We start from the raw sequence: 26,442 nt of genomic DNA, 5'->3' as shown, positions 1-26,442 counted from the left end.
GCTCCTCGTGCGCGTTTTAAAGAGCGAGAGAGAGAGAGAGAGAGAGAGAGAGAGAGAGAAAGATGGCGACCAGCTCGGAGCGAAGTCCTCCTCCGTTCCCCGACTCCGAGGACCAGGACGTGCTGGACTCCGAGGAAGTCGGAGGCCGAGACAGTGATGAGGACGACGGGGAGGACCTCTTCGTGAGCGCAGTACGTCTCCGCGGAGCGAAAGTCACGCGAGCGGTCTGCTCGAGGCCAACTTCCCCCGAGGAAGGCGCCGACGGTTGGTTAGCTAACCGGCGGCGCGGCTACAACGGCCACTGTTTAGATTTAACTTATTTTTTATTTATTTAGCAAAACTTTCTGAGGTGTCGAGCTGCATTTTTTTTAAATTTATATATATATATATGTATGTATATTTATATATATATATATATCCGGTTTTACCGCCCAGAAAACGACGTTGATAGGGAGAGCCTGTCGTTTAGCTGGAGGAGCTGCGTCCTACCTGTCGGGAGGTCCGAGTCTCTGCCGAGTCTCTACCGAGTCTCTGCGAGTCTCTGCCGCCCTGGTTTGGTTTCCAGGTCACATCACGTCCCGTCCGGTCGATAAGTTGGTGTTTTCTGTGCAGACTCGTCTTGTTGAAGCTCGGTGTTTGTGGCGTGCAGACTTTCAGGGCCCCGTTCACAGGTGAAGAAAGTCAGCAAGCGGCCCAGTTTAAGACTTTAAGAGAGAGACGTCTGTGTGGTCGGACTGTGGACTTTTGTAAAGTTCACATTTGTGTTCGTGTTTGTGTTGTTGTTGTTGTTTTGTTGTTGTTGTGTGTTTGAGGATTAAAAGCTGGCTCGGGCAGCCTTCTGTCATGTGAGCGCGCTGCGGTCACATGGGCAGAACCCGGATGTTTTCCTGCAGTCAAAGTTCAGAGGAGACGTCGAAAAGTTGCTGTCTCTGAATTTTTATGTTTTTTTCTTCAGTGCTGGACTCACTCACTCCTGCGTGGAAAACATTAGTCAGCATTTATGGATGCTTCAGTTCACAGAGCTTGAAACTGAAGGAATGTTTGGAGTCGGATCTCCTGCATGAAGAGACGTGTTGATCATTTCATTTCTCCTTTTTCGTTTACTTTAATTAGCAACTTGCCCAAGAAACCATTTGCATTTTTGTTTAAAATTTTTTTTATTTGCCACTTTATTAGGGGCACCTAAGTGTTTCTTAAGGTTTCTTCGATGTGACTGGACAAATATCACCTTTAGTCTACACGGTACAATCCAAAAACTGCAGACTTCAGGGCGAAAAGTTGACTGAACACCTCCGAACCGTTTCAACTAAAACTGATCCTTGCAACCATTTGAAAAGTGGGATTTACTACGGGACCGTTGGCACGTAGTGCAAGTCCACGATCGTTCTTGTGGGGATTTGTCTGTTGAAGCTACTTCTGAAACGTGATGAAATATTTCAGCCGGTCTTTGCTTGCTGAGTTACAAAGTTCATACTTTGTGGTTTTAAGGGACTATTTCTGCGTCCAGTGAGACGTTGTGGTGTTGAATGATCTGTTGTTGTGTTTCCCACTGGAAGTGGCTCTTGAATAATACCATGCAAAAATCATGCAAAATCAAACACCTGGGAATTCACTCACAAAGGCAGCTGTCTTCAACACTTACAGATCACATGATTAACGGTTTATGTGTTCAAACCAATTTCTCTTTTTTTTTTTTTTTTTTTAATCAAGTTAACCAGCAAAAACCAATCAAAGCGCCTTTAAAAATGTGTTTGACTTGGTTGTTGATTTCATAGAAGTTGCGCCTTAAGCAACATTTTAAAGAAAATCAAATATGTGAAGAGCAAACGGCCGCGTGCCTGAGCTGGTTACGTTGCAGCGGTCTTTTCAAAATGTTTACGGGCAATTTGATATGGTTTTGTTGTTTTGCTGTGTATGATTGTATCGTAATATTAATAATGAGAATCATCCCCCCCCCCCCCTCGTCTCCAGATCAGCCCTCCGCTCATCAAAATGGATTCTCCGACGGCGCCCGCCGGTGAACCCAGTGACGTTTCATCGCAGCCTCCCAGCGACATCGTGAACGATCCTTTATTCGAGCCCGTCAGCAGACGAGCAGGAAACGCACCAGCGAGCGACGTCATCAGTGAACCGTTGGATGAGTTTTTCGACCTGACAAACAACATAACCGTCACAGCTGAGAGGGCCGTTTCCCATGAAATCCCTCTCGATGAGCCCTCGGATGATTTTGTTGACATTTTGGGAAGTGAAACCGAAGCGCAGAGAGAGGAAGCGGCGGAGGCGGATGTTGCTGCGGGAGCAGCGACAGATAAAGGTGAAATGACCAGCGGCGAAACAGATCCACCCGGTGACTGGGAAACAGGAAGTGACGCCAAGCAGGAAGCAAAAGAAGCGTCCCCGGCTCCGGTTATCGACCCGAGCGGTGACTTCAACATGCAGCAGCCGCCTGCGAGTGACAACATCGCCGACCCTTTGGTTGACCTGCTCGGCGACGCTCCTCCTCCTCCTCTTCCTCCTCCTGCTGCTGCCGCTGACGCCGCCGGTGCCAAAAAACTCAGCGGGGCGGCGATGGATCTGTTCGAAGACGAGGGGATCGACTTGTTCTCGGAACCGCGGCAGACTAAATCCGCCAAGCAGCAGAGGAGCCTGTTCGGCGAGCCGGACGAGGATCTGTTCGGCGAGCCGCTCGGCGCCGTCGCCAAGAAAACCATCAACCCGGAGCAGAAGGAGAAATCGGTCCCGTCTAAAGCTGCTGCTGGAGGACCGCTGCAAGAACCTGCAGACATCTTCACGGAGGAAGCCGTCACCACAGTGCCCAGCGTCAGCGGCACCGTCACCTCCAGGACCAACGGAGTCCACTCTGAGGAGGAGACGGACATATTCGCCGGTGCGTCCACCATTTTTATTCTCCAGTTTACGTGGTCAGGATTTTATCGGCGGTGACATATTCTCAACTCGAGGCCTTCCTCCTATCTGTCCCCACAGCTTTTGACCCTGAATTTTACCACAGTTTCAGGTCAATAATTAATCTTTACACTCAAACCCAGATTTAAGTGTGTAGTGAGGGCAGCAATAGTGAGGTGGAGCCCGTTGATGAATAGCAGGTTTGTAAAGATTTATTTAATCTTTCCAGCGTTATTTCGGTTTGCTTAGACCGTTTAAATTCCCGTGTTTGTGCCAGGTACGTACACTGATCTGATGTTAAACCCCAAATATCCGTCTGCTTCCAATAAGTGATTGGTCAGAAGGAAGTTCAAAACACTCATAATCTCCGTCATCTTCTTTTAAATACCTGAAAGTCATTTTATTACAGGGTAATCGCTCCATGTTTTATTGAGGCCACTGCATGGAAATAGGGGAACAACTTTAATTGCGAGCCATCGCCGTGAAGCCGCCCCATCTGGGTGCTTCTGTTAAGACAGTTATTCTTTGTATGAAAATTATTCTGAAATTGTATGGTTTTGTTTATGCATATGAGGCACTATTTCATTCAATTTGCATTCATTTCCAGAAGAACTTTGGATAAAACCCGGTTCGAAATTCTTGTTTTATTTTGTCGACATATTAAGAGTCAAAGGTTTTTTTCTGAGAGGATTTTGGATGTTTCTTTTTTTTTTTATCACTTCATAAAACTCGAAAAACGAGTCACGTTGGTGAGAATAAAACGTGTTATAAATCGGGTTGTGAATGATCTACAAACAAGCTTCTCTGTAAAGAGCTTCTGAATACAGCTGGAGAGCGTAGTGTGTGTCGGAGCTGCTGAAGCGAACACTTCTGACTCCCGAGTGCGAGAGAGGTTTTTGAATTATGTATCGAATGTACCGTAAGAGTGAAGATGGCTTTCTGGAAAGGAGTTTATTCCAAAACTCCGACCTCCAGCAGCACTTAAACACAAGAAACCTTCCAGTTGCGTTTCCATCTACGTTCTGAAGGTTTTTTACAGACGGGCTCGTTCGTGTGTCATTCATAGCCCGCTTTAGAAAACATTTTTTATTTTATTTTATTTTTTTTTTATACCTTTTGTGAATTCAGAAGAAAATCTACAGGCGCAAATACACAAAGCGCATTTTTCTTTGGGACGTTTTCATTCCGCTCGTCTGAAAAACGACATTTTATAGAAGCAAAATAGCCCAAAAATCGAAACGTTGAGCGGTGCGTGAAAAAGATGTCTTTTTGCCTGCAGAGTTTGACCTTTGGGAGAGTTTACTGTGTGAAGTAGATAACGGAGCATCTCGCTGCACGTTCAACACAGTATGACCTTCATCTGGTTTTTGGTTGTTTTTTTTCCCCCCTTTTCTCTCTTACAGAAGCTACGGTGGAGCTTTCACTCGACAGTCCAAGGAACGAGAGAAAGAAGGAGGCGACGGCCAAACCCTCCGCCTCCGCCTCCCTGTCAGCGGCTGCCAGCCTGGTCAAGCCTCCGCCTGCTGCCCTGGAAGAGGTACGTTCATATCTCAACCCGGACTGAGACTGCAACAAGTAGCATCCCAGGATTTGCAATTTCTACACACCATTTTTTTTTTTTTTTTTTTTCACCTCCTGAATTTTGGAGAAACCGGGCGAATATTCGGTTCTTTCCAGTTTAACGTCCCACCAGAACAAACTTTCCCCTCCTCCTTACAAACCCCAAACTCTGCTCTAACAAGATGACTCTCGTGTCCGTTTAGACTTTCTGCTTTAATATTTGTTTCAGTTGGAAGAAGAGGAAGAGGAGGAGCTCGAAGACAAATTTGAGATCTTTGTCTCTGTCAAAGATCCTGAAAAAATAGGTGAGGCTTGTTACTTTTAAGTTTCACGTTAAATGAATAACGCAGCTGGGCTCATTTCATTTATTACGACGGGGCGACAAATTGGTTTGTGCATCATAAACGTCAAGAAGGTAAAGATGATTGGAAAATGCTTGATTTCATTGTGATTGACTTGTGAAGTGACACGAGTACCGCGAGACGAGGAGCTCTTAAATAACGGAGTCGTGTTCTGCAAGTGTTTATGTCCGCTTGTGTCTTTTTTTCCCTTCAGGCGACGGTATGACCGCCTACATGGCCTACAAAGTATCCACGCAGGTAAAAACTTGCCACTGTGCGGCGTTTCACTCGGTCTATATATATATATATATAAACATATATAAAATCCTGAGAAAGTTACTGCAGTTACTCCTCAGATATGTGCTGACAGTGCGCAGAGAGGAAATACTGGTCCGAGCGTCGAGAGAGAAACTCAAACACGCGTCGCATCAGATACTGTTCGTCGTAATTCACCAAACACATGAGCCCGAATAAAAGCCAAGGATTGTTTCCCCCTCCGGATCGTCTGTTTCAGAGCACGCTGCCCATGTTCCGCAGCAAGACATTCACAGTGAGGCGACGCTTCAGCGACTTCCTCGGCCTCTACGAGAAGCTTTCTGAAAAACACGGCCCAGGTGGATTCATCGTGCCTCCGCCGCCGGAGAAGAGCATCATGGGTAATCCGACCGGGCTCCCCTTCACTCTCGTCTTCTGCCGTTCCGACCGCGCTCCGCATTCGGCCGCGACAGTAAATGTTGTCTCTCGCAGGGATGACGAAGGTGAAGGTGGGAAAGGAGGATTCCTCGTCTGCGGACTTCGTGGAGAGGAGACGAGGCGCTCTGGAGAGGTGAGAGACGAGGAATGAAGCCGAAGCTGCTTATTCACAAGTCGAGTTCCACGAATCCAGGTGGACTTGCGCACCTGTGTTTGGACGTCCCCGTAAAATGAAAGGTGCTCAGATCGTTACACAAGTGAAGCGGTCATGTGACGTGTTCTCGTGTGACAGGTATCTCCAGCGGGTGGTGACTCACCCGTCGCTGCTCCAAGATCCGGATGTCCGAGAGTTCCTGGAGAGAGAGGACGTGAGACACATTCATTTAGTTTTACTCTCTTAATACCTCAAACCCCGTCCCGGACGTCTTTTCAGCGCACCATTCACTCACGAAATGATCTTTTATTGCACGTAGAAATCTATGATCAGATGAAGGGAACACGTTCGGACTGACGCCGTGCGCTTCTGCCCGATCCCCGTGTTCAGCTGAAGTTTTCCCTTCTTCGTTTTGTTGTTGATGACGTGTGTTGCTAACGTCCGTGTCTCTCCAGCTGCCCAGAGCGGTGAGCACTCAGGCCCTGAGCGGCGCCGGCTTCCTCAAAATGATCAACAAGGCGACGGACGCCGTCAGTAAAATGACCATCAAGATGAACGAGTCCGACGTGGTGAGTGGAGCCGCGATCCCGCTGAGCACGGCGTCGTCTTCTCCCGACGAGCTCTCGACGCGACGCGTCGTTTCTTCCGAATGAGGAAATCTTTTTTTTTTCCCCCTTTCGAAGCACAAAGTTTCATGAACTAGAAGTTGAGCACAAGCTTCCGGTCGCACGTTTTTGATATTTGCAGTTCAGGGAACAGATTAACAACAATCTTGAAACCGAGATCAGGGGTGAATGTGGGAAAAGCCGGAGTTCGGTGTCGCGGTCACGCTTAACGCCGTGTTTTGCTGCAGTGGTTCGAGGAGAAGCTGCAGGAGGTGGAGACGGCAGACCAGCAGTTCAGGAAGCTCCACGCGCTCGTCGAGTCCCTGGTCGTCCACAGAAAAGGTTCGTTTTCCAACCGCGAGCTGAGAATAGATCGCTTTATGATCATCGGTGATCAGGCAGTTGTTTCTGTTTGTTTGATTTGTGGCCAAAATTGATAAAACGACGTCAAATGAGCGTGACGCCGTCTTTCTCGCTGCAGCCACACGAGGGCGGTGGCGTCAGAAAATGTTCAAGTGCTGCCCACGATTTAAAAAGTACATTGTGAGAACCAAGACAGACGTTCTGCCCCGCAGTCATCGTCTCTGCTATTTTTGGTTTCCTCTCCGTACTTCCAAAGTTCGTAGCCGATTGTCTCGTTCGTTCGTTCGTTCGTTCGACCGGCGTCACGAGACGGAAACCGATCTTTTACTGATTAACGCGTCTCGCTCGTCCCTCCAGAGTTGTCCCTGAACACGGCGAGCTTCGCCAAGAGTACGGCCATGCTGGGCAGCGCCGAGGACAACACGGCCCTGTCCCGCGCTCTGTCCCAGCTGGCCGAGGTGGAGGACAAGATGGAGCAGCTCCACCAGGACCAAGCTGCCAACGACACCTTCAGCTTCGCAGAGCTGATCGCAGATTACATCCGGCTGCTGGGAGCCGTGAGGGTACCGAGCGCATTTGTTAAGGCGGTTTCTAAAACTGCATTTAAAAAAAAATAAATTTAACATTTTTATTCCACCGCAACGAGCAAAATGTCCCTTTTTAACAGTGAAGGAAAATAACTTTTGTTTGGAAAGTTGCTTTGAAAAGAAGCCGTGAAAGCAGGATCCAGATATGAGCCTGGTCCGTGTGCGCTTTGCGCCCTCGCAGGGGTCGTTTGACCAGCGGATGAAGGCGTGGCAGCGCTGGCAGGACGCTCAGGCCATGCTGCAGAAGAAGAGGGAGACCGAGGCCAAACTGCTGTGGGCCAACAAGCCGGACAAGCTGCAGCTGGCCAAAGAGGAGATCGCTGAGGTACGACGACGCGCCCAAAAATACTTAACACCGTGAAAAGAACCGAGACGAGCTCGGGACGCCCGGAGAGCTCCGTGTGTGCTGCTGCTGCTTTTTTTCTTTAAATTTCTTTTAAAGGGTTTTATTTCCTCTTCCCGTCGTCACTTGTTAACGGAGAGCGTGATCGTAATCAGAGTTGATCTAGGAACGTCGTCACGTGTTAAACACGGAAGGAAGCCGTGTGAAGGTCGTTGGGTTGAGACTCTTTTCTTTTGTCCCGGAGAACAGTGGGAGGCCAAAGTGACGCAGTACGAGAGAGACTTTGAAAGAGTCTCCGCAACCGTGCGCAAGGAAGTCGTCCGCTTTGAGGTAAACACGATCCTCCTCGTCGCGTCCGCGCCGCTTTCTGCAAATGTTTGAAATGATAACCGCCTTTCATAAATGTCTCCGCAGAAAGAAAAGACCAAGAATTTCAAAAGGCAGATCATCAAGTACTTGGAGTCTCTGCTTCAGTCTCAGCAACAGGTGACTTTCTATCCACTCAAATAGTTCTGGTGTCAATTTTTAATAATTCCATAAATTAGAAAGAATTGTCAACAGACATAAATAAATAATTTTTTTTGCCATGTTTTAGGAAAACTTGTGACATATGAGCAAATTGTTTTCTAAAAATATAGATGAGAATAAAACAGGGAAGTTAAAAAGTGGAGATTTATTTATTTATTAATATTCATTTTTATGTATTGTAATATTGCAGTACTCGTACACGCTATTCCCATCTATATACGGGAGGTTTTTCCTGAAGGATTTGTTCATTTATCATTCATAGCTTGATTCATTTTTTTTTTTAAATTTTATAACCTTTTAAATAAACTACCTTTTTGTGAATTTGGAACAAATCTACAGACGCAAATACAAACATTTTAGAAAATAACACCTTCACGTTGATTATGATTTTTTTTTTTCTTTCCACTGACGTGTTCTGGAAGTAAAAGAGGCCAAAACCTCAAATTTGACCAATGCATGAAAAAAACAATGTATTTGCCTGCAGACGTTCAGAAAAGACATCAAATGTGATCTTTAAAGAGGGGTACGAATTATTATTTTTTTACATGATGGAAGAAACAAGAAAGTTTAGGGCCGATTTTTTTTAATTTTTTTTTTTATTACCAGCTGTTTTAAAAACTCCAAAATGTTTCTTTTTTTTTTTTTTAAATTTGAAAATCATTTTAAAAACTTCACAAAATAAAGCCAAAAGATCTTTTGGATGTTGTTTTGCTCGATGTTTTGTCTGAACTAATGAGGTCATTGGTTTTGAAAAGGGGTTTGGGGAACAAGGAAAGCTGCAGCAGAAATGAAAAGATGGATCCGTTTTTGTTTTGTTTTTTGGCGTCGGACGTCACACGTGTCTGTCTTTGTTTCTCTCCCCAGCTGATAAAGTACTGGGAGGCTTTCCTACCGGAAGCAAAAGCGATCGCCTAATCCCGGCGCAGCGGCAGCGTGGACGACTAAACAGGCCTTTCTCTTATACACTTTACCTCTTCTGCCTTTAAACCAAGGAAAATGCGTGCATTGTAAAGGGAGATACAATCAACCTGTTTTGTTGTTTTTGTTTTTTTGTTGTTGTTGTTTTTTTTTTTAAATCACCTTTAACATATAGCTCTGTATCCTACTGTATTAATAATTGTATATTTTCATTTAACCTCCCACAAATATTTTCTTATTAGATGAAAAGAGTTTGCGTATACAAAGTTCCCGACGGACGAGAAGAGAGAACGAGTCGACGAGCGACTCCGTCGGCGTCCCGCGGAGAAGGGACGTGAACGGAGTCCGTTGTTCTCAGGGTTTTCTCCCTCGTGCGGTCGGGGAGCTCCTTCGCATCAGCAGTGGTGGATTGTTTACAAGCGCGGCTGCTCTCTCGTCGAAAGATTTCTGGGGACCCAGATGAAGACCGCGGCCAAGAGTCTCGCTCGTTTCTTCTTCTTAACCGACTCAAAAGGGATTCAAGAAAAGTTAAAAAAAAAAAAAAAAAAAAAATTCAAATAAAAGATTTATGCGCACTTCCACCAGGTGGATAAAATACTTACGTACCAGCCATGTTGTTTTCTTTTCCTTTCGTATTCAGAGTGCTGCGACGCTGACGACGGGCGTGCAGGCTGATGAGCGGCTTCAGATTCGCGTCGGTCGTCGCCGGTTTAACGCGTTCCGCGAACTCGATGTCGCTGCCTTTTAAATCAGAACTGTGTTTGTGGGTTTTTTTGTTTTGTTGTTTTTTTTTGTCCAGACAGCACTTTGGGAGAAAGTTGTAGACCCGTTGACATCAAGCCAAACGCTTCCAAGCCGTAAGAACCACGGCGGTGTTTTTCTCCTCCCGGCCCGTTTGCCTACAAATTCTTCTTCTTCTTCTCTCAACATTCTGTTTTGCGAATGAAAATCCAGCTGCGGAGCCTCGAAACCGCCGATCCTCTCGGTGAACCCCTCCGTGCAGCAACTCCGTCACCAGGCACCCGCGACTCGGCGACAACTTAACCGCAGGCGCTCTCGAATTTGCCGACTCGGGCGAGTTTCGAGTCTCGGCGGGATCACGAGCTCCTCCGGAGAACGCTCGGTCGCCGCGTCCCGACGAACGGCGGGTTTTTACTCCCGAGGTCGCGTCCTCTTTGGTTTGTCTAACGATTCAATGCAGCGGGTATTTAAAGGTACCCTTTCTAATAGTTGTTGTTTTTGTTTACGTCTGTAAAAAAAAAAAAAAAATTTAAATACTAAGCTTTGCATTGTGGGATAGTTAGCAGGAAGATAGTCCCGCTTACGCAATTTGGAAACTCAAATAAAACGGCCACAGATTTAAATCATGTCGGCTTCAAATTATTCCCCCCCCCCCAAAAAAAAAAAAAAAAAAAATCAGCTTCCTAAATGTTTCATGAGGAATTTGAAGATGCAGTGAACTTTTTGTTTACGTCAAAATATTCACAAGGGTCCTTTAATTTATGACGACAGAAAACGGAAAAGGAGCAGACGTGGAACCGACAGCTGTTTGGTGTTTTTACTGGACGAGTGACTTCAGTTATCGAACAGTTAATTGGCCGCTGGATCATTTCAGCTCCTGCTCTCTCCGTCCCGTCTGATTCCAGTAAATTGGGCACCAACGTGCAGAAACACCGGCGCGGCCCTTTAACGGCCCGTCTGAGCTCATTGGAACCGGACTGATGTCGACTCGTAGACTTGAGATTAATCCCGTGTAGTGAACACGCTGATGTTTAAATCTTCCGTCGAGCCTCAGCCTGCAGTTTTAACACGAATCAGTAACGAGCCGCCGTCGCGACGACGCGGCCGCCGTCTTTTGATTAAAGCTTTAATTTTCACATTTTGCACGTAAACTGAAGCCGTGCAGCGACTTCGCTCCACTGTAAGGTTTGGTTTGTCGGTGAGGAGTCCTTTAACTTGCAGACATTTCTTTGCACCGGTTTTTTTTTCGGGTTTTTTTTTTTTTTTTTTTTTTGGAGGTCAGTTCGATTCGTGCTTGTTTTAAATGTTTCAACATCACTCGATTTCAAACCCCCCGGTTGTTAGCGTGGCCTCGTGTACTGTATGTCATCTCGTGTCAACGTGCGGAGCAATGTCGGCAACATGCACTGTGTCATAGAAAGTTCTTTTAAAACAAATCAATAAAAGTTGCACTGTTTACACTTGGAAATTTCATAAAGAACTTCCGACTCGAGAGTCTTCTTTCTGTACTTTGGTCTTTTCCACAATATAACGGGAGTGAAAAAAAATTTGCTGGATCCTACGATTTCCCATAATGCAACTCGATTACGATTTCTTCCGTCTGGACACGTTCAAACGTTTCCGGACTGAGCTCTCCTCCCCGTCACACTTCGTGAACTGACCTGTAAGTAACTCCGCCTCCAGGTATTCTTAACCGTTTATTAAAAACGATTTACAATATGATTCAGATCTCACCGTGTGCAGCGACACGCTCGGTCTGCACACGTTTGTTTCCTCCTCTGAAGCGAGACGATGGGAGCGGTTCGCCGCGAGGCTTCGGTCTTCACGTTTCATCCTGCGGTCGCTGAAGCACTAAAAACGAGCCGACGCGTCCTGTAAAATCAAGCAGCGCAGAAACCGCGACGTGTTCACGACGCGCCCAAAACAACGAAGGGCGCTCGCCTCCGCTCCTTTTCTTTCTTTTTTTTTTTTAGGCAGTTAATGGTTTTGAAACGTTACAGACTCGTGTAGGCGTCAACTGATAACTTACCGTAAACACACAGCGTCACGCTCTGCAGAAAACAAACGCTTAAAGGCTCCAAGTCCACATCGCAGATCGTGTTTCGCCGGGAGGAGGATTTCAGGATGTGCCGTTTAGTCCAGCAGGAAACTCTTCAACCGGAACCGACACTGGTTCCAACATCAACAGATATCAAATCAAACAGCCGGCATGAAGAAGAAGAAGAAGAAAACCAGTCCAGAACCTGAAGACGTGTGACTTGGGATGGATCATGTTTTATAGGCGGCAGGTTTACTTTAAATTCAGCTCAAACTGCAATCAAGCAGGTTGATGGTTGACAATCTCCTCATGCGAGGAGCTTTAGGAATATCCAAGAAGTCAAGAGGGAGGAGAGACTGATGTCGGGAAAGACGACGAGATGACGCCGCTCGTGTCTGCAGGGGGGGGGACGTGAAGCCGCTCCGTGAGCCGAGCCGAGCTTCGCACCAAGAGTGGAAAACGGGGCGAACGGGGCTGGTCTGTTACTGCTGAAGAAGTGTTTGAAGGGACCTTTAATGTGACGCAGAGGACAGAGACGCGTTCACGTCGGGAGTTTAGTGACGCCGGTAACAAGAAGAAGAAGAAGAAGAATGTCATGTTTTTTTCCCCCACGATAAAAAGACAGATGACTGTATTGGAAGGTTTGATTAAAGAAAAATAAGAACAGCACTTTAATTTACATAAGATTGTTGGGGCCCCAATAAGAAACATGGGGAAGTGACATCAACGCTGCGCAATATTTTTGACTTTGTTGTTGTGAGAAAGCGGCGACGCATTGGTGCCATCGTACCGAGCACCGTGTCAGCCTTCAGAGGCAGGATTGTTTTCATGAGTTTAACAGAAGCGGGATTCATTTCTTCTTGGCTCAGTCCTCTCAGTACTCCGATAATAAAACACACAAAAAAAACAACTATGATCAAAGGTTGTCTAGGTTCTCTTTACAGAGTGAATGTCACCACTTGTTTTTGATGAGGAGAACGTCCCGGGACGTTAATCCAGCTCCAGCGTCCGCCTTCCTTCCTTCCTTCCTTCCTTCCTTCCTTTTTTTTTTTTTTTTTTTGTACATGATGAAGACGTCGAATGAAGAGCTGCTGTTCAAGGACCTGCAGTGCACGATCGGAGGGCCGCGGGCCGTTTCAGAGCAACGTCCGAGCGACGTATCGAAGAAGCCCCCCGTGTTGGAAGAAGTTAACGTCCATGTCGGTGTCGAACAGCGCGGTGACGAGGAAGGACTTCCCCTGGCTGGTCTGTAAGAGAACGCAGAAACAACATCCGTCACCGAACCGGCGAATTCAGCACATTTCCCAGCGGAGGCCGGCGGCCGGCGGGGGGGGGGGGGGGGACGCCGGTGACGGCGGCGCAGCTCACCTTGACCGTGAGCTGCTGCAGCGGACTCAGGCTCCCCGGCAGGGCGACGCTGAACCTCTCCTTCCCGCTGAGCTCCAGCGAGTCGGCGTTCTGGCCGGACAGGAACTGGAGCGGCACGACGCCCATCCCCACCAGCTGCTTCTTGTGCAGCTTCTCGAAGCTCTCGGCGATGACCGCACGCACGCCCTGCAACCGCACACATGTTCGAAAGGGTCAACCGACGGCTCGCTCAATGTGTTCAGTGAAATTTGGCCACGTGCTAAGTTCCCCTACTCTTAAACGGGTTGCGGGCCATATTTTATTCCTCAGACTTAAGACAACATGGACAACTAAATAGAAGCGCGTCTGATTCACTGAAATGCAGTATGAACTTTTAAATTTGCCCATATTTGACCAATTGTCTAATATGCACTGATGAAACATGGTGAAGCGTCGCGTCAGAAATACGGACTCAAAGCAGACAGTTGGGACGATTATCAGAACTTTGATTTGCCACGAGGTGAAAGTGTTTGAGAAGTTGCAGCAGTGTGAACTGTCCCGTTTCAGCTGGACTCAAACCAGCTGAGGACGTCGCCTCCCGCTGAACAAATCACAATGTAATGCACGTCACCTCTTTTAACAGCCAATCAGCTCGGAGCAAAGTCAGCTGATCGCGTCAGTTACAAACTGTCAGACGATTTAAAAAAAAAAAAAAGAAAAAAAAAGCAGAGCGGCTGAACTCGTCAGTTTATTTCATCATCTCGTCCGGTTCCTTCGGTGCAACATGTCGCAGCCTGCATCCGGTGAAATGGCAGTAAAAGACTCGCTGAGGTCGTTCACCTCATGATTCATGAACGTCATGCCGCCTGTCAGCGATTATCAGCAGGCGCTTTCGTTTTCCTTTAAGGACGTTGGCTGAGACGGTCCGTTAAAAACGTGTTGTCTTCAAACACAGGCAACATTAAGTTGTTCATGTTCAGGTTGGAAAATGGAGAAGTTGGTGTGGAAGGGAACTGTGTGCTGTAGTTTACCAGCAGGTACGGTCCTTTGGCGACCCAGTCCCTGGAGCTTCCAGAGCCGTAGTCTTTGCCTGCCAGGATGATGAGGGGAACGCCGTCTCTCTGATAGCGGTCAGCCGCCTCAAAGACGTCCAGCTGACAGACAGGAGGACAGACAGGTTATCAGCAGCAGGTCTGACATGGCCGAAACAACACCCCCGTCTAGTCTGCCCCGAGCCCGGAGCCACGCAGGGGTCGAAGGTCACAGCGATGTCCGGCTCGTGCTGCTACTCACCGTCTGGCCCGAAGGAATGTGCAAAGTCTTCGGGCCCGGTTTGCCGATGAATCGATTTTGGAGCTTGATGCTGGCGAACGTTCCTCTGGTCATCACGCCGTCGTTCCCTCGGCGAGCTCCGTACGAGTTGAACTCCCGCGGCGTCAGCCTGAGAGACAACATGCAGCACTGATGAATAAACAAGCGTCCGGTGGTAAACAACCACGTCCTCGGTGCCCGTTGTCGCCGCGGTTTGTTGTCGTACGTGGCCGTCGTGTCTGTTTACCTTCTCACTGTTACTATGTAGCCGTGTCACGTTAATAATATTCTGTTCCGTACCCATCACAGTTTCTGTTTTCAACATCATAACATAACAACAAGGTAAACAAATGTTGTTTATTATGTTTGATTGGACGATCTCTGCCTCCATGAAACATTACTTTCAGAGAGAAGATGAAGTGTTTCAGGTGAGAGTATCGACGCAGGATGTTCACCATGTACGAGCTCGGATCGTGTTTTCGACATGCGCTGAAGTCTCGAAACTTTCCACCAACTGCCGTTTCGTCCCCGCGGGTCACTTCATGAACGGGACCATCAAACCTCCTCGAGTAAAAAGTTGTGCCGAGTCGCTGCTTCGGGAGCGTTAAGCGTTCGTATAAAATCGTTTCACCATCACGATGTGTTCCGATCCTTCACTTGAGAAAACGTATCGGTGCTGCCGTGTAAAAATACTCCACAAGCAAAAGTAACGCGTGAAAAATCCCACTTAAGCATCAGAACGTGAGTGTTGGCAGTAAAATGTACTTAACGTGTTAAAGTAAGAGTTTAGTTTTGGTCCCTCTGACGGATCGATTATTATATATGACGTCATTAGATGATGAACAGTGACGCATCAGTGTGTCAGCAGCATGTTCCTGCTGCAGGTGGAGCCAGTTTGAACTTCTTCATAAACGGTATAAGAGACAGAAGACACTCGTGAGGAGTTGTCGTGATTTCTGGGAGAGGAACGAAGAAACCGCAAAGTTCTGATCCACCAATCTGTTTTCAGTTTTTTTGGAGACTTTTTCTCTCATCTTTGATTTTTGGTGAGATGTTGGATCACGAGAATATTTATCGAAATGGAACCATCTAAGAAGTTTAATGGGGGGGGGGGAAGGAAAAACAAAAAAAATCCCTATTTGGTGGCGCTGTTAACAACTCGAGACGCAGGTTGTGACCTCGACGACACACTGCTGTTTGTAAGACGTCGGGAGACTGAAACGTTTGGAAACCTCTGGTTTAATCTAACAATGTGTCGGATTGTAAAAGCTCGTCATAAAATCGACAGTGTCAAATCTGCATCTACAAAGCTACTAATGCTTTAAAATAAATGGAGTTGAAGTGGAGTGGAAAAAGCAAAGTAGCATCAAATGGAAATACTCAAGGAGAGTACAAATACTTCCAAATGACACTTTCGTCACGGTGCACCTCTGTTTTACTCGAATGAACAATAGTTAGGTCAGCAAAAATGATGATTCATGAGTGAGGAAGCTTGACACTGACCGTTTGCTCAGCAGGTACTTGGCAGCAGCGCTGGCCCTCGCGATGCTGCCGGCCGGTGAGATGTGGTCCGTGGTCACTTTGTCTCCGAGGAACAGCAAGGCGTGAGCGTTTTCTATCGACTGGGGGACGGGCAGCTCTTTACTCTGAGACAGGAAACATGGAGAGACACAGCAGCTGTTTACTGGCCGACTCCTGGTGACAGCGGCAGTGTTTCTTCGATATAGGAGAGGCCGGGAGAGCCCCCGTGGTCCACATACGGCCAGAGACTGTTCACGTCGAGGCTCAGACCGCTTACCAACTTGCTGAAGAAAGACGGTGAACGGATGTATGTGGACTTGTGTTCCCAGGGGAAAACGGCCGAGTCCGGACAGTCAATGTTGTTCCAGAAGGTGTTCCCTTTCTGCAGGAGAGCGCAACAACATTTGAACTCAGTTAAAACACACGGAGGAAAGACTGCAGGAGAACACTGTGTCGACACAGAAATCATTTCACATCATCTGAAGTGTATTTTTAGGGCTTCGATTTGATTTTTCTCCATTTAAATAAAGTCATTGTATATTGGGCTTAAAAACGCAGGTGACCTACGCCCAACGCTGTACCTGAACACCTCCCGCGTGAACACACGCCGAGATGCTGCTTAACGTGCTGCTCATGCTGTGCTTTCTGTGTAGACACGGTGTAATTATACACGAATAACCTGACCTCCATCCTTCCCCTGAGGTCCTTGAAGATGGAGGAAATGATTGTGTCCTCTTCGGTCTGTTGGACCTCCTCTCTGGACGGCCAGATATCGCGCAGGTACACCTCCCTCCCCTCTGAGGTCACACCTGTTTAAGCAACAACGGGAACAATGTTAGAATCAGGAAAATGATGACGCGCAGCTCTTTCTGTCAACGTCTGTCCAGCCTGCTTCACAGAGAGCTTTTTAGATGTTGGCGTCTCAGCAGTGGAAGCTGGGAGCGCAGGTGCAAAAGCAGAAAATCGACATCTTCCATGAAAGTAAACGAAAGCAATATTCAATAAGGATCCTTCTTTGTGGTTCATCCTGTGTTTATTCCACTGCAGTACTTCCACTAACTCACCCTGTTGTTGTTGTTTTAACCTCTTCTGTGGCTGACGGTGAATCACTTCATGCTCACTCAGATTATAATCTGCCCACAATCCCCTGATGATCTGCAGCGTCAAGAGAAACAGCTGAAGAGAGCTCCTCCTTACCCAAAGGCTCTTCGTCGAAGTCGATTCCCACAGTGCCCGCAATGGCATAAGCCACCACCAGGGGAGGGGAGGCCAGGTAGTTGGCACGTACGCAGTCGCACAGGCGCCCTTCAAAGTGCCTGTTTCCGGATAACACGCCGCAGGCCACCAGATCCCCCTGGAACAGAGCACATCATTGAGATCTGACCGCTGTCGAATGCACTTTGTTTTAAAGAGCTGCAGGAGGAGCGTTACGAGCGTTACGAGGATCTCACCTGCTTGATTGCATCCACGACGGCTTCTGGTAACGGCGCCGTGTTCCCGACGCAGGTGGCGCAACCGTAACCTATCACCTCAAACCTGCCATGGAAAAGACAACGCAGTTATAAATCCGTTTCCTTTGTGTCACCACTTTGACACACAAAGCTTGTATTTGACAGGAATAAATAGCACATGTTCAGTCATGTTTTACCGTCAGACCACATTGCCGGTACGGGGTTAGATTAATGTCATTAAACTACATGAAAAGACCTGCACACATTACTGCTAAAATATGGAATTATCTTGTCATAAAAGCTCTTGCTAAAGCTTCAAATGCAACATATTTCTCCTTGTATGAATATATAAATAAATTTAAGTCATACCTGCATTTCAAAAAGTAGTGACAGTAAAGTTTAAAGTATTGTTTGGCTATTAAAATACTTATTTAGCAGTTATGTTACACATTTACATCCTGTTTTACGTGTCACCGCTACAGATGTTCTTAGCAGCTTGTTTACACATTGCTTATGTTTTCAGGGGGAAAACAAGTGGCCATCTCCAGGACTGAAAAAAGACTGAGCCAGCAGCCTGCAGTTCCTCAAATGGCCACATGGCGCTGGCTCAAAAAGGGAGTCAATCTCCATAACCTTCAGGTGACCTCAAGGAAGACACACCCATTTTTTTTATAGGCAGTCAAAGGGTGAAACCTAGTTTAGTAAATCACCAATTTGTCTAGACAGCAGCTAGTAGTTACTATGAACTTAGAAAGGACTTTACATACAGACTTATTTTGCATACTGCACAACACAATTCAGATTAATACAATTCATAGTTGTGAGGTCTACAAGAATCTACTGTACAATTTCAATATATCAAACACTAGTCATCCTTAGGCAAGACAAGTCTGTATATAAAGCACCTTTTAAGATGGCCATTAAAACGTTATTTACATAAGGCAAAGACTGCATTAAGAGATTATATAAAATATTAAGCTTTAAAAGAGTAAACTTGTTATAGAAACGCGTTAATTCTTTCAAAATCAAAGCTGAGTCAAAGTAAACTGGTCAAGTGCAGGTTGAACCGGATCAAAGCGTCAAATGCTGGGTCATCTCAGGTCATTGCCCTGTAGCTACCTAGGTGTGTGTGTGTGTGTGTGTGTGTGTGTGTGTGTGTGTGTGTGTGTGCGTGCGTGCGCGCGTGCGTGTCATCGTCACTGTGTACACATGCTCACCCCAGCTGGCTAAAGTAAGGCAGGACTCCACTGGTGTTGAGGTAGTGAGTGACCATGCCACTTCCTGGAGCCAGGCTGGTCCGAATGTAAGGTTTGACGACGAGCCCGGCCTCTACGGCCTTTTTGGCCAGGAGACCTGTCAATCACAAAGACAGATGTGTTATGCAGATGTGCACCGAGTCAATAGCGACACAGAGAGATATTACAAAGCAGTATATTAGTTTTAATGAGTGACAGAAGAGCGATATAATTTGATTGATGCTTTCGAGCAGAAATGAAAACGTCTTTGATGAGTTTAGAAAGTGGGATTCAAAATAAATAAATAAATGAGTGTATGTTGAATCCACAATATGGCTGATAAAGTTAGAAGCTTATTTGAAATGTCAGAAGAGGAAAATGGACTGACCGTAGAAAATTAACAATCAACTGAAATGAGGGAATATTTCTAAATAGATCTAAATATTCGGATTCATTTTTTGTACCTGCGGTCAGCATGACAGACGGGTTGCAGTTGTTGGTGCAGCTGATGACAGCAGCGATGACCACGGAGCCGTGAGTCAGCTGGTACTCCTGACCACAGTGCAGGAACGGGACGCAGGTCTCCTGCTTCTCCTTAGAGATGTGGAAGCCTTTGAAACCCACCTGACGACGGACCAAAGGCAAACACTTGATGTCAGCAATGCGTCAGCAGCATCTCCGGGAATTACGACTCCCGCAGAATCCCCAAATATCTGCTTCACCTAAATCACACTTTCAACTGAGGATAATAGTCAACATGAATATGAGAGTCTTATTGTTACCTTCTCATTAAGACAACTCTTGAAGTCCTGTTTCATGCTGCTAACGGCCACTCTGTCCTGAGGCCTCTTCGGTCCACTGACGTAGGGCACCATGGAGCTCAGGTTGATCTCAATCACCTGCACAGAGATCAGTGGTTTCTATTTCTGCTCATTATGAAAAGAAGCACCTCTCTACGTCTGCGACTTCATCACCCGAACATGTTAGAGCTATTAGGACCGACTCCATTTTAAATCAAACTACCAGTTTAAATAAAATGTCCCATTCAAAAAGAAATAACTTCTCCGTTTCACATAAATAGCTACTGTAGCGGCAGGCAGAGGCGCTCGGATTCAGATATAAGACTGACCTCCGAGTACTCGGGGTCTTCTGAGGGGTCTTCGTAGCTTCGGAAAAGTTTTACAGCCTTCATGTAAGACTCCAACAATTCAAGTTTTTCCTGGGTGAAATCTGGGAGGGCAAATCATGACACGTTAACTTAAAACACCATGAAAGACGTTGTGGCGATGGTGACAGTTGCAGTTACAACTACTATTCCTGGACATGGACACACAGCAGGAAATACCCAGTAAAGTCAGGTAGGAAATGTAAGTTGCTTCGGTACGCTGTGCTGCAAAGCTGTAAAGGAAAATATTTTGAATCAACAGTAGTGCTTGGATGACTCACTTGTCTTTTTAAAGTGCTTGAGTGTGACTCGGTCGACGGGGAAGAAGCTGACTGTAGCGTTGTACTCCGGGCACATGTTGGCAATGGTGGTTCTGTCGGGAGCGGACAGCTGGGCCACGCCAGGTCCAAAAAACTCAACAAACTTCCCGGCGATCCCGGCTTGCCGCAAGTGCTGAAAAATCAAAGCAAGGATACATCAGGAAACTTTAAAAGGCACGATGAGTGTGGTTTTGTGAATAGAGTTTTATACCGTGTGATGCTTACCCTTTTTGATTCCTATAGTTTGCAATTATAAAACTTTTGGAGACTGGCAGGAAGTGGGGACGTGTCGTCCTTCTGTATATAAAGTGTATTTTTTTTTTAAAAACATGCCAAGTTTAGAGAGTGTTACCTTTGTGATGCCGAGGACGATGTCTATGGATGTGGTCAGAGGGTTAATGGAGCCCACCAGCTTACAGCCCACCACCTGAGGAAGAGTCAGAGACACTGGCTGGCCCAGCATCACGGCTTCTGACTCAATTCCTCCAACACCTGGTGGAAGAAAGAAGCATGAACAAAAATAACTCGGGAGTATTTTAAAATAACAGAGATCAGTGGTTTACCCGATTTGCATTGCAAAGTGACTCTGGGTTACGTCCAGTAAAGCCTCTTTCTCCATTCAGTTAAGCAGTTTTTGATGTCCTCTAACTAACAGTTGTGTTTTGCCTTTTCTTCTGTCTGTCTGAACCATCTAGTCACTACTCGGAGGAGTCGCACCAACACAGACCCACGTTACACATGTTCCACTCGACCGGTTGATCAAATGTACAACAGAAGTGGGAGAAGAAATGTTCATCTGAAAACGTGTTACCCCAGCCCAGGATGCCCAGGCCGTTGATCATGGTGGTGTGGGAGTCGGTTCCCACCACGCTGTCGGGGTAGATCAAACCATCGCTGATCTGCACCACCCTGGACAGATACTCCAAGTTCACCTGGTGGACGGCACCGACGTCCGGAGGAACCACGTTCACGTTCTTAAATGCTTTTGAACACCACTGTTTGATAAACAAAACGAAGAATGTTAACATTTAACCGAGTGTCCTGTTTCGGGTCCAAATACAGTTTTGTTCTGCTCTCTGACGGAGACTTTTTTCATATTGTATGTTTTCAAAATGGAGACTTTTTCAGGCCGATTTATTAATGTAAGCTATAAACCAGTTTCTTCTTCATGAAAATATTCATTTTGATGTAAAGACTGCAAAGTATGCCCCAAAAGTACCTTAAAGAACTGAAGCCTCTCTTTGTTTCTGTTCAGTTCCATTTCCTGATTCTTCACTGCTGTTTCAGGTCTGCAAAAAAGAGAACAAATCCACAGTAAATATGCTGAGTAAGAACTCTGTGTCAGTCTGTAACAATATGTCAAGTCATTCAACATGAGTGTGGCATCTTTTGAAAGTGTTAAAACAATTCGTTACTATGTGAATCATTAAAAAATATAGTTCGACATAGGACAAACGCGAGTCTGTGAAAATGTATGGAGTTTCATAGTTGCACTTGTTGCATTTTGGGGTCTTTTGAGCAAATGAATGAGCAAACAACATGGGACAAAAGCAGAACTACTCACATCCTCTCCACAGAAAATCTCAGATTTGAGGTCTGTTTTTCACTGCTGTTTACTTTTGATTGTTTGTCTACTCTCTGCACGTCATCGGCCGCTTGCCCTCCAAAACTTACTCAGAGACGGGCTTCTGGTGGAAAGGGCAGAGGAGAGGTGTGTTCTCGATCTGCTGGACAGAAGGTCCACCTGGGGAGGCTGGAGGGTCGCTGCAGGCACCTTTACTGCACGAGCTCCGCTGGCCTCCACACTGAGAGCCCCCTCTGGACGGAGGCCTGGAGGGGATGGAGCGGGCAGGGCCCTGGCTCTGGTTTGGACCGTCCCCTCCGCCGGGGTTGGGAGCATTCTGTATGGCACTGTGGATGAAATATAAAGAAAGGAGAATTAATGAAGCAGATCGGCATTCTTGCTTAAAGTAATAATGGCCACAAAACTTTTTTAACTAATTCAACTTCATATGAAAATAATAGATTCAATTATAGATTCACGATATGCAAAAGGAAAAGATAAAAGCAAACACACCATTTGCTATAATCGATCTGTAATGAGTGGTCTACGATGAGGTCTGTGGGGCATTTAGGGTTGACCAGGCCAGGATCCACACCATGTTTGGCCACGGCGTCCCTCATGGCTGCCAGGTCCACCATGGCAGGAATACCACTGTCAGAGGAAAGCAGAGGGAAAAAAATAAACCTTTCTTCAGGGATTTACAGGAAATCACTGCATAACTTAAAGTTGCTTTTCATTTACAAAGCTTATAATATAAATAACTTGTCAAAGAATGTAAAGAAAGCTCAGAATGACACAAGATCTGACAAACTAATTGCTGGTGGCTGACATGTTTTCACCCACATTTCGTCACCATCCACTGGGATTTCTCTAATTAAAGGGAAAGTGAAGGATGTCACGTTTTCCAGCATTGAGAACTGGTGTTGGAGTGAAACCCTGTGAAACTCACGTGAAGTCCTGCAGGAGGACTCGAGCGGGAGAAAACGGCACCTCGGCGTTATTCTGCTGCTGCTGCCAGTCCAAGATGTTCTGGACGTCTTCTTCTTTTGTGTAAAATCCATCGCAGTTACGAATTGCTGCCTCCAGTAGGACACGGATGGATAGAGGCAGCTTGTCTATACAGAGCAAAAAAAAAAAAAAGGGTGTTGCCCTTTAATTTCCCACAGTAAACAATGTGTCTCAGTTTCATCGACAAACTGAAGCCAAGAGGCAGAATATACGATGACAACAGATTAGGACCCGAAATGGACCCTGGAGGTATCTCGCAGGTCACTTTTGTTGTGTATAAATGTGTTATCTAGACTAGACTTGACAACATGTTCTGGATGGTTCAGACTTTTGAACCAATTACAGACAGTTGAGGCAGGCTCCCGTCACCTGTTAAACAATAGCAAAAGAAAAAGGCCCAGAAGAGTAAAAATGGGAGACGAGGAGAATAAATATTTCATTGTAATTTGGTCTGATGGTAGTAACACTAGTATAATCATAAGATCAGTGCAACAAAATTCATCTGTTCATTCGTTTTCCTCTGTTCAAACAGAGAAGTGTGACGCATGGCCATCTACAAACTAATGTCAATGTAACAACGTGACATTAACATGAACCTTGGTCCAGACTTTCCGATGTGTAAACGGGCCTGATCTCAAATATGAACAAATGTTCTTTAAGACCTTTCACATGCACACATGTTTACTCACACCAGTGGTACACAATCTTATTAAGTGAGTGTGAAGCTCAACACACTGACAGATCTTTATTGTGCAATGTCCTTGAACACATGTTAGCTTGCAGTATTCGCTAGTCAGAGGACCCTGAACTCACCGTATCTTGGATCACGTAATTTATGTGGATTGAAGAACTTGATGCTGCCATCTTTTAGTGTGTCGATCAGACGGCTGTACGGGTGCTCTGCAGAGGAGAAGTAAACATAATAAACATGTATTAAAACACTACAACTACAATTCCAGCCCGCAGATGGATTCACTCCACGAGTGTGTTTGTATGTGTTGCGTTTACAGAGAAGCCAGGTTTAATCTGAGAGATTTACTAAATAATCCCAGTGGCATAAACAAAAGGCCAATTACTTTTACTTACATTTACCTCCTCAAAAGAAATGAATGACGATGAGGCTTCAGCCATGTCTAAAAAACTGGCAGGAGGTTTACATTTTAATAATTACATATCATATAGTATTGGTGATTATTAGTAGTTATTAGTGGCTGTGCAGTCAGTCTGAATCTGTTTCTCAGATATTCAGCAATAAAAAAAAAATTGGTTACAGAGGAATGTAAATGCAGTGCCAAAAAAAATGACCTGAAAAATATCTTTCGAGTCTCATTACTTCTTTAGTTGTCTTTAATCATTGTTCAGTGACCACATGCAGAATGAGGTTCCCTTTACCTCAAGAGATTGCTGCAGCCCGGTAAAATATCAGTGACAGTAAAAGAAATTGTCCCATTTCCATAAATAAAACTAATATAGCAGGATTTGGATTAGATGACAGTACAGACTCAATAGGTGGACAGTTTGAACCAGAAGCTGGGAGCGAGAAAAATCAGGTCGTATCATTGAATGATGAAGGAATTCTGCTTTAAGAGTTGGTGTAAAAGCACGTGTTGAACCCCGTTGGACTGAGTGGTCTTTGGAGTCTTGGCACAACGCGGCACTCAGCGGGCTCTCAACAGGACATCGTACTGTAACTTTAGCTCTCAGGTTCCTACCTTTAAAAGCAACACTTTTTTTTTTGAACATTATGAAACAGAAACTGCAAACAATCACCTGGACTAGGCCAAATAGCCATAATCTTAAATATGAAGTATCTTTTGTGGTGTTAGTTTCACAAACCTTGCATGTATTCAGTGGGTACAAAAAGTGTTCAAGACACAGAGGTAAAAAGTAAGAGCCCGTCACGTACTTGAAAATAAATGTAAACACATGCATATACAACGGTTCAGTGAAATTCCTACGAATCTGATAATACACCAATGTGACGGACACACTAAGGGTTTCCTATCTTCTTCATCTGCAGTATTTCCACTAGACATGTTCACTAGTGGTGTGGCACTGCACCAAGAGCAAGAACGCTGCTGCTGCTGGTGGAGGAGGAGGAGGAGGAGGAGGAGGAGGAGGAGGAGGAGGAGGAGGAGGAGAAGAGGGCAAATGAACAAAAGGCTGTACATTTACTCAGGAAGACAAAACCTAGTTTTAAAACAAAGGTTCCATCAAATACTCCCACAGTAAGTAGTTTGTGCAGCCACATCCGCTGAAACACGTCTAGGAGTTCAATTAAAACATACCCTACGTAGATTTGTCAAAAATGAGTGGTCACATCTCGCGCTACATTTTCTCTGCTTTGCTTTCTTCTGGTAAGATAGCTCACAAGCAGCTTGCTGATAACGCTCATGTTTACTTACTCTTCACGTGACCCTCACGTTTCCCTTCCTCACTGTGGCTTCGGTCAGACCCGGCGGCCTCTGACAACTATCAGCCTGAATCTAATGCAAAACAGGCTGGATGGAAAGTACACAGTACATTATGTACTATTTGAGGAACAACATCGTTAATAAACACAGGCTGGTTCGACGAGAAATCCCGTGGAGGTCAATCCCCGTGATAAAGCAGCAGGCGACGTTGGCCCGCTGAACACAAATATTATTCCTGTTTGACAGCTTGAAGGCAAATTATTATTAAAAAAAAAACAACCCCAAAACAACCACCAGCTCAAAGCTAAACTACAACTGGACGTAGTTTGATTTCCCGGTCAGTGTCGTTGAGGTCTGTGACGTCACAGATCAAACGGAAACATCGTATCGGTAGAAACACACATGTCCACATATGTGTCGGTGTTTGTGTTTGTCCCTGTCCCGGTGACTCCGTGAGGACGGCGGCCGCGGAGCTAACCGCGGCTAACGCTCAATCTTATCGTCAAGCACCACTCTCGTTAAACAAGGACTTATCGAGCTACCGGGGAGGAGGAGAGGAGGGCGGGGGGGGACGTCTTCAAGAGATAAGGAAACACAAGGTAATTTACTCTTAATGAAGGCTTCAGTCGTGTCTTCGTGAGCAGAGTGAAGCTCGTCCTCAGTTGTGCTAGCTAACGTTAGCTTTTCCGTCTCAACACCGTGTCGCCGGTTACGCTTCGCGTAACGTTAACTAAAAGCGAATGACAACTCCTTTCACGGCGAGGACGCCTTCTAAAACCCCGTCCGTGCCTTCAGGGTAAAAAGGTGGATTAGGATGGCAGCTTGTTATGTAAGGTTAGCAGAAGACATCCCTTTACCTTTGACTGGGGAAGCGAGCGCCATGATGACTTCTGAAACCGACACGACCCGTTCTCACTACGGCGCAGGCAACACGGAGCTGACCAATCAGAGCACAGGGATAGGAGGCCACGCCCACTCCCCCCCGTTGGCCACGCCCATTCACCCGTTGGCCACAAAATAAAAAATAAAACATTTATTATTTTTACAGAACATTTAGATGAAGACGTTTTAAATCCTGAACAGCCTCAAATGGACGCATTATTATGCGTCATCTTTCAAGGAATTACATACTCATTCTGGAACATGTTCACGCTATTACAACTAAAACTAAATTCATTGTCCTTTGTAAAAGGTATGGAAATTAAATTAAATTAAATTAAATTAACTTAGGGAAACTCAAGGTCCACTTACTGGCTTTTCTGGAGCTTTCAGCTCCATTTTCACTGTCTTTATCACCTGATTGAACTTTCTGAGTTGTCATGGAGCTCCTT

At 45.9% G+C, this 26,442-nt stretch overlaps 2 protein-coding genes across 3 annotated transcripts; one reads left to right on the top strand and one right to left on the bottom strand.

The window, feature by feature from the left end:
- The first annotated feature begins 44 nt into the window (after positions 1–44).
- Positions 45–9,142, top strand: snx1a (sorting nexin 1a). Its single transcript, XM_069695375.1, has 15 exons — positions 45–191; positions 1,972–2,887; positions 4,308–4,441; positions 4,694–4,769; positions 5,020–5,063; positions 5,320–5,461; positions 5,553–5,631; positions 5,791–5,866; positions 6,108–6,221; positions 6,506–6,599; positions 6,978–7,183; positions 7,389–7,532; positions 7,800–7,880; positions 7,965–8,036; positions 8,943–9,142. The coding sequence occupies exons 1-15, from the start codon at positions 63–65 to the stop codon at positions 8,991–8,993; spliced, it is 2,358 nt and encodes a 785-aa protein (XP_069551476.1). The 5' UTR covers positions 45–62; the 3' UTR covers positions 8,994–9,142.
- ireb2 (iron-responsive element binding protein 2) lies at positions 5,170–26,014 on the bottom strand. Of its 2 annotated transcripts, XR_011310784.1 has the most exons (23): positions 25,969–26,014; positions 23,511–23,597; positions 22,639–22,804; positions 22,203–22,340; positions 21,800–22,036; positions 21,345–21,414; positions 20,937–21,120; positions 20,478–20,617; positions 20,087–20,258; positions 19,770–19,870; positions 19,423–19,539; positions 19,105–19,264; positions 18,623–18,758; positions 17,406–17,490; positions 17,152–17,308; positions 16,639–16,763; positions 16,232–16,336; positions 15,937–16,079; positions 14,416–14,563; positions 14,154–14,276; positions 13,144–13,329; positions 11,767–13,022; positions 5,170–5,851 (listed from the first exon to the last, which is right to left on the bottom strand). XR_011310784.1 is itself a non-coding variant. In XM_069695374.1 (22 exons), the coding sequence occupies exons 1-22, from the start codon at positions 25,991–25,993 to the stop codon at positions 12,912–12,914; spliced, it is 2,916 nt and encodes a 971-aa protein (XP_069551475.1). In that variant the 5' UTR covers positions 25,994–26,014; the 3' UTR covers positions 11,422–12,911. The 2 variants fall into 2 exon arrangements, 1 of the variants encoding a protein (XP_069551475.1); XM_069695374.1 differs by lacking the exon at positions 5,170–5,851 and having other exon boundaries at positions 11,422–13,022.
- Positions 26,015–26,442: the final 428 nt, after the last annotated feature.

Source organism: Brachyistius frenatus, unplaced genomic scaffold (genome assembly GCF_029030835.1).
Source record: "Brachyistius frenatus isolate BFR_SWC_R1_liver_20210118 unplaced genomic scaffold, ASM2903083v1 Contig_19, whole genome shotgun sequence".
In the NCBI taxonomy this organism is placed as follows: domain Eukaryota; kingdom Metazoa; phylum Chordata; class Actinopteri; family Embiotocidae; genus Brachyistius; species Brachyistius frenatus.
Note: the sequence above shows the minus strand (reverse complement) of the source record. Positions and strands in the feature narration are given on the sequence as shown.